This window comes from Saccopteryx bilineata, chromosome 4 (assembly GCF_036850765.1).
Source record: "Saccopteryx bilineata isolate mSacBil1 chromosome 4, mSacBil1_pri_phased_curated, whole genome shotgun sequence".
NCBI classification, from domain to species: domain Eukaryota; kingdom Metazoa; phylum Chordata; class Mammalia; order Chiroptera; family Emballonuridae; genus Saccopteryx; species Saccopteryx bilineata.
In genome coordinates, this window is record NC_089493.1 from 285,252,360 (window position 1) to 285,266,454 (window position 14,095).

General features: G+C 52.9%; 1 protein-coding gene across 2 annotated transcripts in view; it reads left to right on the forward strand.

Moving 5' to 3' along the window:
• The first annotated feature begins 1,166 nt into the window (after window positions 1-1,166).
• PPL (periplakin) overlaps window positions 1,167-14,095 on the forward strand; it is a 55,416-nt gene continuing 42,487 nt past the window's right edge. The window contains exon 1 of one of the 2 annotated variants that reach the window (XM_066274984.1): window positions 1,167-1,466. In XM_066274984.1, coding sequence (XP_066131081.1) covers window positions 1,405-1,466 — 62 coding nt within the window. In that variant the 5' untranslated portion in view covers window positions 1,167-1,404. The remainder of the gene's footprint in view (window positions 1,467-14,095) is intronic. The other variant, XM_066274983.1, reaches the window with a different exon arrangement.

The window sequence follows — 14,095 nt, forward strand, 5'->3', positions numbered from 1 at the left end:
AAACAAAAGAAGCCTCAAAGGACACTAGGTATTCTCAAAGGCTGCTGGGTGTGGGGCAGGGTAAACCCTTGGGAATCCACTTGCCCATCAACCTCCTTATTTGATCAGTAAAAAACAGGTGGGGAAGGGACTAGCCTGAGGAATCTGAATGCCCTGTGTGGGTTCCTGCATCCCTTCCCAGCAAGCCCCATTGCTCCCGTCTAAGCGATAATAGCCCTTTGGCCTTAATTTATCTTGCTGTCTTCTGTAATCTCCCCTGGAGACTCAGTGCTCCTCCTTCCCAGCTGGGCCCAGAGCCCTCAGTGCCCTCCAAAGTGGCGCTGAACTCTCCTAGCAGTCGGGGCCTCCTTTGGGTTCACCCCCTGGACTGAGTTTACTGACTGTTAAGCTGCAGTCTTCTCTGCTGTTCACAGTATAACGGCGCACATGCTGGCAGAACTGTGCGATGTGGCTGTTCTGAATAGGAATCCAGAAGCTTTTATGACCAGCTATGAAGGAGTTTTGTTCTGCCAGAGCCTGGAGTTATCAAGTTTCAAAGGATTTTTTGTCCACCCTAAATGGCACGATGACAATGATGGCCGAGCTTCCTGTGTATTTGGGCCAGGCACTGTGCTAACTGCCTTGTGTGAATTATCTACAAGAATCTCTTCATAACCCTTTGGGACGGGGTGCTTACCGCTGTTTGACAAATAAGGAAACTGAGGCTGGGAGTGGTGCGAAACTTTGCCTAGGAGTCAGCTGACCATTTGTGGCTGCGGGATCTGAACTGCGGCAGGCGCGCTCTTGAACCCCCTTTTCTCAATTGCCGTCGACACTGCTACCACTTGAGTGGAATTCACTAGCTATCTAGGGCACAGAGACCCGGCCGCCCCGGTCTGTGCCACACCTGTCTGGAGGGCCCACCTGGGTCCTAGCCAACAAGAGACGCAGCAGAGAGCCTGGTGAGAGAGAGCCCTCAGCCAGAGGGCGCGCCAAGTGCGGGGGTGAGGGTGCTCAGGAAAGCGCCCTGTGTACCCCCTCACGCTACCCATTCATTGATTGGCTGGGGGTGGGAGGAAAAGACCACGTGTCCCCACCCCCCACCCCGGACCCGGCGCCCTACTCGCTCCCGCCCCGCCGAGGGCGCGGCCCCGACGCATCTAGAAGCCCCGCCTGTCCGGTGGCCCCTCCTTCGGGAAGGTAAGCACCACCTTCCCGGGAGCTGCTGAGAGAGCCCGTGGCCCGCGGGCGCCCCGCCCCCCGCGAGTAGTGACCCGGAGCCGCAGCCGCGCGGCACTTGGGCTCCCGCGCTGTCGCTCGCTCACCTGCGCCGGCTGTCGCCCCTCCGTGCGCGCAGGGCCTGCCCATCGCCCAGTACCCTGTCCCTTGCCGCTGCCCGTCCGCCCGCGCACCCCAAGCGCCACCATGAACTCGCTCTTCAAGAAGAGAAACAAAGGCAAATACAGCCCCAAGGTGCAGACCCGGAGGTGAGGAGGCCCCCGCACACCGCTCCTCGCGACACCCGGCGCTGGGGGGCGCACTGGGTCGGGAAGCGCAGCCCCGGGCGTGGGTGAACCGCCGAGCCCTGAGGGCTGCAGGGAGCCCCGGAAGCACGGTCCTGGGAGGCCCAGGGGACGGAGAACTGGTCCAGGAGTGCGCGACCCGCTGGAACGTGGGGCCCGAGGTTCCACCTAGAGCTGGGAAGCCCGGCCGCGATGGGGGTGGGCTGGGGGCGCCCGAGGGAAAACACTGTATCTGGCACCAGAGTTCTAGGAGCCCCTGAGAGCAGTGACTTAGAGCCTAGAGGGCGGGGAACTGAGCTGGGGCTGTAGGGGACCTCCGTGTCCCAGGGTCGTCCTTGCGCCGGGGGTTCTCCTTGGCCGGCGAGCTCCGCCCAGGTGGGGAATGATGTATCCAGGGGATGGGGTGGAGAGTGGGCTCAGGGGACCCAGGAAGCACTGTTAGGGGCGCACAGGGGCGGGAAAACGGAGCTGGGGTGTGGGCTCTTCTTCGAGAGCGCGCAGGTGCTCCTGGGGCTGGGGAAGTAGAGGTGGGTGAGGCTCATCGGTAGGGGTGCCGCCTGCTGCAGTACTTCCCGGCACCTGCTACCCTGAGCGCGAGCCTCGTCAAGGGGAACCGGTGGGTGTGGGGCCGATTGGGTGAGGGTACAGGCTGAAGCACCTGATGTTCCAGCCCGCCCCCAGCTTCCGCGGCAGCAAAGTCGGGGTCTGCGCTGCGGCTGGGCGGTGTCGGGACCTCCTTCTGGCTGCTTGATCCCTCGGGGGCGTGGCCCTCCCCGCACCAGCCCCGAAACTGGCGGCGTCCCTGAGCCCCGGGTTCCCAGGGCGGCTTGAGAAGGGAATGACATGCCTTGATGTGTTTGCGTTGACACGGCAGCCCACGTCCGTTTTGATAAGCCTAATGTATTCACTTAATAACCGGTTTAGGGAAAACTCGTGGAGATGCTGAGATTGAGGCAGGGGGCGGGACTTCGACGTCTGCCTTGTCCCCTCTCTAGGGAAAATGGGCGTGGGGCTCCCATTTAGGAGGGAGCACGTTACCAAAATTCTCCCTACTAGGGGCTTCAGTTAGGCGGGGGACTCAGAATATTGCACAGCCTGCCAGACTGGGTATCCTCACCAAGGTGCACTCGCCAGGAGGCCCTCCCACCCTGCCCCTGTGGTCCACCAGGCAGACCTGTTTAACAAGTGCAAAGGGGCCTGGGTGCTGGTGCAGGGCGTGTGGGCACAGCCCTTTCAGAAACAGGGCTGGCCAGTGGTCCCACCCACTCCCACCTCTCCTTTGGGCTGGTTCAAGCTCAGAGACATTTCTTCCCCTCCCGCCCGGCTCCTCCTCTCTGAGGCTACCCCAGCCCCAGCCTCCTTGGTCTTTCACAATCCCAAAGATGGGGCAGGGCCCTGCACACTGTTCCTCTGCGGCTGGGTCCAGCTGGCTCTCAGACGCAGCCGGGGTCCGGTCCAGTCCCTGCGCTGCTCTCTCTCAGGCATTGCACAATTGCATGCTCTGTGCCAGCCATGGAGGACTCCAAGCCTCAGGCCCCTCTACACAGACGCACACACCCACAAAACCAGGAGATGGGCCAGGCCTTGCCCTGCATCCAGTTCCCCAAGGCCTGACTTGGACCTAACAAATGGTTGTAATGAACCCAGAGAAACCGAGAGGGACCTGGCCTTTCCAGCAGAGCGTAGGAAGAAAGGATTACCATCCTTCATAAGCTGTGGGGACTGTGAGGGCCCCGGGGGTGGCAAGGACACGGGGTCCTGCCCCACTCTATACTCCTGGCCCAAGGCAGCCGCCCTCTGCCCTTGGCTGACTGATCTGATTGATCCCAGATCTCAGCTTAGAGTTGTCTTTCTCCGGGAAGCCTTCCTGAGTTTTCCCCAGGATGGAGTGAAAGACTTCCTTTAAGCTCCCATAGCCTTGCGCACTCACAGCCCTGAGTAGGGGCTAGGTGCTTCTCCAAGAGGTCTCACCAACCCAGTGTACTCCTCTGCCCCTTCCTCTCCATGGGCTCGAGTTCATGGACTAGACCAGGGGTAGTCAACCTTTTTATACCTACCGCTCACTTTTGTACCTCTGTTAGTAGTAAAATTTTCTAACCGCCCACCGGTTCCACAGTAATGGTGATTTATAAAGTAGGGAAGTAACTTTACTTTATCAAATTTATAAAGCAGAGTTACAGCAAGTTAAAGCATATAATAATAATTACTTACCAAGTACTTTACGTCAGATTTTCACTAAGTTTGGCAGAATAAATCTTTATAAAACAACTTACTATAGTTAAATCTATCTTTTTATTTATACTTTGGTTGCTCTGCTACCGCCCACCATGAAAGCTGGAACATCCCCTAGTGGGTGGAAGGGACCAGGTTGACCACCACTGGACTAGATTGTGGGGTGAGGGACAGCCTCTTGCCCCATTCTCTCAACAAGAATGTTTTGAGCATTACCCAGTGCTTAGCCCTTTACTTGAAGCTCTAAGATATGATCGCACGTCATGGGGCTCTGGTCCCCAAGTTACTCTGTCATCCCGAGTTTCTGGGGGTCTTCTCTGTTACCTGAGGGAAGATGGGCTGCCAGTGAGATTCAGCATGGCATGGTGGATAGGAGCTTCCGCCCTGGGGCAGAACCCCTTGCTTCTGATCCTGGCTTTGCCACCTCTGCTGTGGGCAAGTCAGGGAACCTCTCTGAGCCTCAGTTTCCTTGTCTGCCAACCCAGAATGGTGCTAATATCTCCCACATGGGGTTACTGGGAGGAAGCAAGTGTGACAATGAAAAAAATGCTCCTAGCACATAGGCGGTGCCCAGACAGTGGGGTCAGCATCACCACCCCAGCTGAGGGGGTCTAGGAGCCAGGAGTTGTGACCTTCACACCCAGGAAGTCACAGCTTTGAGCAGCAAAGTGCAGACTAGTGAACAGAGTGACTCCGTGGAGAAAACTGCACCTCCCTGTTTGTCAGCCTTTTAAGCAGCTGAAACTGGGGAGGGCCGGACAGGGTGTGAAGAGCTCTGCTGCTCCTGTCACCCTGGTTCCTAATGACAGGTGTGGGAGGTGATGTTCACACCTGAGCTAATGACAGGGCAGGCCTGATGGTACAGGTGACCGAGGACAGTGTCCAGCCCAGCAGGGAAGGTCAGGAGGGGACCTGCTTCCACCTTCCTGTTCTGCGGCTGAGAGTGCAGCCCTGGCCAGCCCTTACTTCCTGCCTGTGCAATCTGGGGTGAGCTTCTTGATGTCTCTGTGCCTCTGTGTTCTCACCTGTAGAATGGGCACAAGCACAGTGCCTTCTTGGTGATATGGTTGGCATAAGGATTCAATGAAATAATTTAGGAATGAGTTAAGAATCATAGGAGACCTCAATCCATAGCCTCTATAATGAGTGCAAATATCAAACAGATGCAGATAAGGCACCCACTGTGTGCCTGAACGGGACAGGGTATGCACTACACAACTGCACAACTTCAGGAGTGCCATTCCTGGGGGTGGGGAGATGTAGAGGAAACACTCCAGTCTTCCTGCCCTCGATGGAGTTGTGCTTAATTGCAAGTATGGTTACAGGACTGAGTGTTGGGGTGCTTGGAGGCAAGCAGGGGTGGTTATTCCCAGCAGGACATAGAACTAGACAGATATTTCTATCGAGCCCAGTGGCTTTGATGCTCCCTAACTAGTCTGAAATGACCGCTGTCAGAGTAGAGACCTTGGAGATCAAGGAAGCCTTCTCGGGGAAGGTGTCCCACCTGTCATGGGGAGGAGTGGAGTGGTTAAGATCCAGCTCTGGAGTTAGACTGAATTCTGCCTGTTTGATTTTGGCAAAGAAATCTGAGCTGAGCCTCACATTTCCCATCTGTCAAATGGGACTGATGTTGCTTTTCTACCCAGACCTGGGTCCCAGTAAGTCCCCTGCAGCTTGGCCTGTTTTCCCTACCTCACCTGGGCAGGTTGCTGTGAGAATGGTTCCGTCCTGATAGGGGAACCTGTGTGGAAGGCAGGATCCAAAGCTTTGTAGGCTGGTGAAAGGGACGTGTGCCTTCTTGGAAGTTGGCAGGGGTACCCTGAGCCTCTTGGTGGTTAAGAGCACAGAGTTTGATAGCCAGGTGTAAGTTCAAGACCCTCCTGAGCTGTGTGACCTTCGGCAGGTTGCTTAGCATCTCTGAGTCTCAGTTTTCTCATCTGTGAAATGGGAGTGGTGATAGCAACCCTTCAGCTGGGGAGACTGAATGCGTGTGAGGCCCTGCTCTGGGCCTGGCTCACGGTGAGTGCTCAGTAAACCAAAGTAGCCAATTTTAGCAATCACAAACTGCTGTTAAGGGGAAAGATCGTGCTAAGCCCAGAGCTGACCAGGCAGCTAGTCTCCTTCCAAATGTGGAAGCTGCAGCCTGGGTGGGGCATGGGGGTCAGCCATCCACCCTAGCATTCACCCTCCCCCCAGACAGACACATGGAGAGACACATGCACACAGTATTAATGACAGCTGGAAAGCCTGCATGATTGGACGGGACACTCTCATTGTCAGCAAAGCCTACCTCTAACCGCATGGGTGATCGGACTGCAGTGATCTGCCTGGCCATTTCTCAAGTACCTACTGTGTGCCTGGCATGGCCACGGATGTCCTAGCCTCTCGTTCTGACACTGCGCCTGCCATTGGTGGCGTTATCCTATCTCACAGAGGGTAACACTAAGGCCAAGAGTAAAGACATTCAAAAAGGGGTGGGGGAGAGTAAAGGCACTCACTCACCTGGGGTTCACAGCTCACAAGTGGCTGATGCTAGGGGCTCAGGGGCCCCTGGGTAAGGAAACTAGGTCTCTCCACCAGGACCTGGGGCTGGTGGCAGCTGACTAGGGGCCGCCCTGAGCCAGTCATTGGCTTTGCATTCCCTGACTCCACCCCAGCAACCCTTTCCTTCTCTCATCTCTGGCTTTGCCCTCACTTGCCTAGTCCTAGTCTTGGCAGAGGGAATGGGAACTGATACATTAGATTCAGACCAGAACCAGCTGAACCTATAAGGATGGTTGCTAATGGTGCCATTTCAGACATTGTCAGAGGCAATCATCTGGGGACAGGGAGTTATTGGGGAGAGGCTTAGCTGAATTCACACGGCTTAGAAGACACCCTAAGGAAGAGGGGGGCATCAGGAGGGTCCTGGGTGCCGGGGGAGAAGATGCCTTGAGAGCATTTCCAAGGTTCCTTGTCCAGGGAGGAGGACCCAGGCTACCTATCTTGCCATCCTCCCATCCTGCCTGCTCCAGCCTGTCTTGGCCTGCATCAAGAGCAAGGAGAGGGAAACAGCCTCTGGTCTCTGTTCTCTCTGCTTATGGTTGGCCTTCTGGGTTACAGCCTGCTGAGCCTGGGCTGGGAGGCCCCGTGCCGGTGCCGCTCTCTGCCTCCAGTCTCCAGGCAGGCCGAGCTGTGTGCCTTCCAGCCCTGCCCTTCCTCCACTCCTCCCTCCCTCCACGGGTAGCAGCCCAGGCTGGGCCAGCAGCCCCTCCTGCTCGGGCACCGTGGGAGCCTCTTCCCAGTCCCTGCCTCCATCCCAGCACCTTCTCCCTGTGGCGCACGGGAAGTCCTTTGTAAGAGGCAAACCTGCCCTGTCCCCCTGCTGCTGTTACCCCTGCCCCATGGTTCCCGTTGCTCTCAGGCCCGGGAGCTGCTGCCCTGCAACAGCGTTCACGCTCACCTTTCCTCACCGCAGCCAGCCGCTGGGCCTTTGACTGTGCTGCTCCCCTGCCTGGAATGCTCTCCCCACCCGTCTTCGCTTGCTTGTCTGTCTCCCTCTTCCATGTTCTCCGCTGTTCCACAGGGGAGCCCTCCCTAACCTCTCTGCTGGGGCTCTCTCTTCTACTATTGCTGTCTCCCCTGTGGCTCTTATCTCAGCGGTCATTGGACTCTGTGCTGGCCAGGTAGGGACGAATCTCCGTCTGTCCCAGAGGCTGGCTGGTGCGGTCCATGTGCTGAGTGAATGAATGAGGGTGAGCTGAGATTCTCTCCCTCTTCAAACATCTCAGAGAGGGACAAACACACTGGTACGTGTGTGCGCACACGTGCGCCCTGACCAAGAAGGTGAGGCTGGGTTTTATCTGCAGACAGAACTGGGAGGGCCGAGCAGAGCACGTCCACTGAACCCTGTCCCCATCCAGTCACCTGTGTGAGCTTAGTAAACAGACGGCAATAATGCAGGGTGATAAGCTGAGACAGTGGAGGCAGAGGGGCCCTAAGCCAGCCTGGTACGCCTAGGACCAGAAGAGAAAGCAGGAGGAGCGAGGTGCACATCCATAAGTCTGGACAGGCATCCTGTTGCAACACCAAGGCAAATTGATGGAGGATGCAAAGAGTATATTCATGTACATTTTAAAAAACTTACATACAATGCAATTCCATCCATTGTTTCTGGAGGCGGACACAGATGTGTACTGAAAGTGTAAAAGGGGCTTAGGAAGAAACCAGCCCCTCTAAAATGATGCTACCCCTAGAGGAGGGGGTTAAGGGCTAAAGAATGAGAACACTTTATGTCTTTTTAAACAAAATCTGAAGCACATCTGGCAACGTGGGAACACCAGCTAAGTGGCGGTGGTAGGATTCTTTTCAGGACTTTTCTGCGCGTTCAAGTTAGGTCATGGGTTTTCAAGTTTTCTGAAGCGAGGGGTGGGATGGACAAGGAGAGCAGGCGAAGGGAACAGCATAGGCGAGAGCCAGGAGGGGAGCCCACATCCTGCCTCTCAGCATCCAGTTAGTGGGAAGAGAGGGCCTGGGGGAGGAGCAGTGGCCTCAGGATGGTCAAGTGCCCAAGCTGTGGGGAGCAAGAATGGAGGGCAGGCAGGAAGGTTCTGGATAGGGAGACAGTGGAAAGCCTGATGGGGGGAGGGACTTGGAAACATACAAGAGTCTCTGAGGTTGAGTCCTAGCTTGGGATGACCACCCTAAATTATAGTTGTTGTTTTTCATAGACAATATTACCCTCGTCTCTCTTTTCCAGGCAAGGCTCAGAGTTTCCGTAACCTGCCCAAGGACTCTCTGACCTGGGCATTCTGAGCTGGGGGCGGGCAAGCCAGCTGGCGGGCCGTCCCAGCTGGCCGCCGGTTCAGCCTCTCCTGAGCAGAGGGATTTTGTCGGGCGGCCTCGGGCCTCAAGAGATAAACGCACACCCAGTGCAGCCGGCAGCTCCACCCCTGGCCTGCTGACCCTGGGAGGCTGCTGAGCTGCAGGAAATGGTCATGTGCAGAATTCTTTGCTGCCCCAGATGCCTGAACGTAGATTTCAGACTCATAGCTTTTAAGGCTTTCTCCATCCAGGGGATGGGGACGTTGGTTCTAGTGGAAGATAGAAGAAGGTTTCTGAGTTTGTGCCATTAAGAACAGAAAGGGCTCCAGTCCTGTTGATCTGGAAAAGGAGCTTGACTCTTCCCAACTATAAAATGGGCAGCCGAACCCCCATATTACTAAGGGGGAAGCTGAGGCCCATGGGTAGGGGTGGGGGGGGGCAAGGTGGGCAGAGTTGGAAAAGCCTGGGTTTGGGAGCGGAGTACCTGCTTCTGAGGCCCAGCTGTTCCACTTGTCAGCTGTGCCGCGGCCATATTCCTGCCCCTCTCTGGGCTTTGTTCTTCATCACTGGAGCACAAGCTTCATGAAGGCAGGGGCTTTGCCTGCTGTTCGGGTCCTTCCTGAACCCCCAGAATGGTGCCTGGCACATACTAGTAGGTGCTCAGTAAACAGTAACGGAAGGTCTGTTTTGAATCTGCGAATTGGAGGCACGTGGGATTGTGGAGAGGACAGGAGATGATGTGTGTAATGCATCAAGCATGTAGTAGGTGCTTAATAAACGGAGACTGGTATTCCGTACCCAGTGGTCTTGAACCAGGAATGCTGTCCTAACCCTTGGGGGTGCCATGATTGGCTTGAGCCTCATTCAAACCTTGCAAAAATCTTCAAGACATGCCCTGGTGTTACCAAAATAAGCTTGAATTGTTGTGTGTGTCTGTAACAAGAGCCCGCAAGCACACTCCTGACACAGACCGGAGATGAGGTCCCTACCCCGGGCAGAAACAGACAGGACAGGAAACAGAGCTGTAGTTACTACACCAGCAACCCTCTCAATTTAGGATCTACTTCCCCAAGGCTAATAGCTGGGCGTGGAGAAATTTACTGCCTAATTATCAAGGAAGTTTCTGGAAGGAAGAGTATTAGTCAATTGACCAATCAATCTGGTATTTATTGGCTACTTCCTGTGTACTGCTTTCTCACAAGACTTCCTCCTGTAGAGATCAAGGATTCTTCCTCAGTCTGCTTCCCCTCTTCCTGTAACACATCGCTGTGGGTTGTTTTCTCAGCCCACCCTGTTTGCACGTTAGAAACTTCCGAGGAGCTTTAAAAAGCAATGGCCGGGCCCCGGTGAAGACAAATTGAGTTAGAATCTCTGGGGTGGGACCAACACTTCAGCCTTTTTTTAAATTTTATTTTTATTATTATTATTATTTTTTCACAGAGAGAGAGTCAGAGAGAGGGATAGACAGGGACGGAGAGATGAGAAGCATCAATCATTAGTTTTTCGTTGCGCATTGCGACACCTTAGTTGTTCATTGATTGCTTTCTCATATGTGCCTTGACCGCGGGCCTTCAGCAGACCGAGTAACCCCTTGCTCGAGCCAGCGACCTTGGGCTCAAGCTGGTGAGCTTTTGCTCAAACCAGATGAGCCCTCATCAAGGCGGCGACCTCGGGGTCTCGAACCTGGGTCTTCCGCATCCCAGTCCAGGCACTTCAGCCTTTTGACGTGCAGCCGGAGGTGACGCCTTGCTCCATGTTGTCTTAGGGTTATGTGCATCTTGCTTTCTCCCTTCAGTAGCAGCTGCCTAGTCTGTTTCACTCTATTCTTTTATTCTCAATCTTCCCGTATCATTTTGTTTCAGGTATGTCTCTCATAAAATGGCCTAGGGCTGGCTTTTGTCTTATTTTTATATCCTAATCTGAGAATCTTTACCTTTTAAAAGGCAAGTTTAACTCATTTACATTTATTGTAATGACTGATGTGTTTGGGCCTACTCCTGCCTTGTCGTTTTGTATTACTTTTTATTGTGTTTGCTCTTTGTTTTCTTTGTGCTCTTTTCCTGCATTTTAGTGGATTGAGCTACATTTTCAAAATTAAAATTGGGATATAAGGCCTGAATGGACAGGACAAATGAAAATACCCTGACCCAGGTGATCTGAATCTTTATAATTATAGTTATTGGGGTGCTTTTCTTAATTCTACCTGTGAGGCTATAAACTTTTGGAAAATAAGGACTTACTCATCTTTTAGGGGAACCCTTCTGTAGCCATTAATTTCAGGCCTTGCCTAGGCTTGGGGCCGTAAAGCCAGTAGCTGTGGCCACCATCACAGCCTGGCCTGTGCAGGTTCGCATTTGATTCGGACAGATGGTAATGAAACAATGGGGCCAAGAACTGGTGGGGCATTAGCTTTAATCCTAGCTTGCACCCGGCGGGCAAGAAATACACACAGTGGGCCTGACCAGGCAGTGGTGCAGTGGATAGAGCGTTGGACTGGGATGTGGAAGGATCCAAGTTCGAGACCCCGAGGTCGCCAGCTTGAGCGCGGGCTCATCTGGTTTGAGCAAAAAGTTCACCAGCTTGGACTCAAGGTCGCTGGCTCGAGCAAGGGGTTACTCGGTCTGCTGAAGGCCCGCGGTCAAGGCACATATGAGAAAGCAATCAATGAACAACTTAGGTGTTGCAACAAAAAACTGATGATTGATGCTTCTCATCTCTCTCTGTTCCTGTTTGTCTGTCCCTGTCTATCCCTCTCTCTGTCCCTGTAAAAAAAAAAAAAAAAAAAAAAAAACACATAGTAGGAAAACGCTTCCCTTTCCATTCAGGGCTCCCAAAGCCACTGACTTATCTGAGTTTCCTAGAATCAAAGGTTTCTACCTCACCAGCCTATTCACCTCTGTTCCCATCTCCTTCTTTCTGCACAAACTCTGCACAAACTGGCTTCTCCTTCAGCACTCCGCCATCTTGGCTGCTTCTCCTCTCCTCCACGTGGTCTTTCTCTGCTCCCTTCCAGCATGGGCTCCTCTGCCCCATTTAATAGTGTAGAAATCAAAACCTTTAATCCAATATATAAACAAGGAAATCTCTGATACAAAGTCATTTAGGGTGGTAAAGGCTTAGTCTTAAAACTAAGCCTTAGGCTATAATGACCCTGCCTGCTTACCGCCTGTCCCCCACACCCAATACAAACTCTAAGTGAGCAAACATATATATTATGTTTACAAACTTATTTGACCAACAGGGCTCAATAAATAAGTGTTAAGTTGAACACACATTTTATAACATGTCTTTAATAACTCTTTCTTCAGGGACTTGGTAATAGAGAAGAGCCTGTCCCAGGGCCTATAAGAAGGCCAAGGGTATGAAAGGGAGTTGACAGTGAAAATTTATTCAGCAATAATTGAGTTTTTAAAAATATTGACTATCGCCCTGGCCAGTAGGCTCAGTGGTAAAGCATCAGCCTGGCGTGCAGGAGTCCCAGGTTCGATTCCCAGCCAGGGTACACAGGAGAAGTGCCCATCTGCTTCTCCACCCCACCCCTCTCCTTCTTCTCTGTCTCTCTCATCCCCTCCCGCAGCCAAGGCTCCATTGGAACAAAGTTGGCCTGGGTGCTGAGGATGGCTCCATGGCCTCTGCCTCAGGCGCTAGAATGGCTCTGATTGCAACAGAGCAACGCCCCAGATGGGCAGAGCATCGCCCCCTGGTGGGCATGCCGGGTGGATCCCGGTTGGGCGCACACGGGAGTCTGTCTGACTGCCTCCCTGTTTCCAGCTTCAGAAAAATACAAAAATAAAATAAAATAAAAATATTGACTATCTAGAAGACCAGTTGGCTCCTCCTCTCTCCTCCTTCCTTCCCTTGCCTCTTCCTCTTCTCCCCTCTCCCTCTCTCTCCTTCCCTCCCTCCCATGTCTCTCTGAATCAGTCAATCAATCAGTCAATCAATATCCTGGCTGGTTAGTTCAGTTGGTTAGAGCGTTCTCCCAAAACAGCAAGGCTGTGGGTTTGATCTCCAGTTAGGACACATATTTAGAAGTAGCCAATGAATGCACAACTAAGTGGAACAACAAATAAATGTTTCTTCCTCCCTCCCTCTCTCTCCCTCTTTCTCCCTTTTTCTCTCTCTTTCTTTCCCTTCTTCTCTCTCTTTCTCTCTAAAATCAATCAATTAGTAATAAATACATACATACATACATACATACATAGAAAACCGGCTGGCGTGGCAGCAGTCATCAGCATAGACACTAACTTTGTGGCCCTGGGCAAGTCTCCCCTGGGCTCAGTTTCTTCATCTGTAGTGGGAGCAATAATAGTACTGATGGGTGTTATGAGGATCAAAGCATGAGCCTGTGTCAGGCACTAGATAGGCCATGACCCAGGGAGGTGTCCTTCCAGGCTGACTCTCCCCTCCCCACGCCCAAAGGAGAGGCTGGGAGCCCCTCAAGGTGTCTCAGGTGTCTCTCTCTCTCTTTTTTTTAAATTCATTTTAGAGTGAGACAGGAAGGAGTGGGGGGAGAAAGAAACAGAAATATTGATTTGTTGTTCCACTTAGTCATGCACTCATTGGTTGATTCTTGTATGTTCCCTGACCGGGGATTGAACCCACAGCCTTGGCGTATGGGGCTGATGCTCTAACCAGCTGGGCTACCTGTCCAGGGCTCATGGTTCCTTCTTAGGAAAATGACTCAGCCTCATTTACCACCACTGATTGTTACCCTACCACTGGGATTAGCTATGCTGATGAAAATGTCAACATGATGTGAATCACCATGTCTCCCCTGTGTGGGGAACATCTTGCTGCATTGTCCTGTCTCTCCGTGGCCCCCAGTGTCTCCTTCTCTGTGTGTGGGTCTGTATTGATGTTCCTGTGTTCTGAGAAGGTGAGTCGGGAGTTGGTAAAAATTCTGGCACCACTACTTCTCAGCTGTGTGACCTTGAGCAGTATCTTTTTGTTTTGTTTTATTTTTTTTATTTACAGAGACTAAGAGAAAGTCAGAGAGAGGGATAGACAGGAACGGAGAGAGATGAGAAGCATCAATTATCAGTTTTTTGTTGCCACAACTTAGTTGTTCTTTGATTGCTTTCTCATATGTGCCTTGACTGGGGGGCTACAGCAGACTGAGTGACCCCTTGCTTAAGCCAGCAACCTTGGGTCCAAGCTGGTGAGCTTTGCTCAAACCAGATGAGCCCACGGTCAAGCTGGCGACCTCAGGGTCTTGAACCTGGGTCCTCTGCATCCCAGTCTGACGCTCTATCTACTGCACCATCACCTGGTCAGGCTTGAGCAGTGTCTTAACCCCTCAGAGCCTCAGTTATCTGCATCTGGAAAATGAGATAGGATTTGTTGACTGCTATAAAATGTCTGCTCAATTCAACACCTATTTATTGAGCCCCGAGCCTATTCAAGTCCTGGCAATAAGGACTACAGAAGGGGCCCCCCAAAGATGAGTAAGTTCTTACTGACCAAAAGTTTATAGCCTAATAGGTAGGATTAAGAAAGTGCCCCAGTGACTATAAGGGCTGCGATTTCTGTAGGTGATGCATGAAGGACTGAACAGG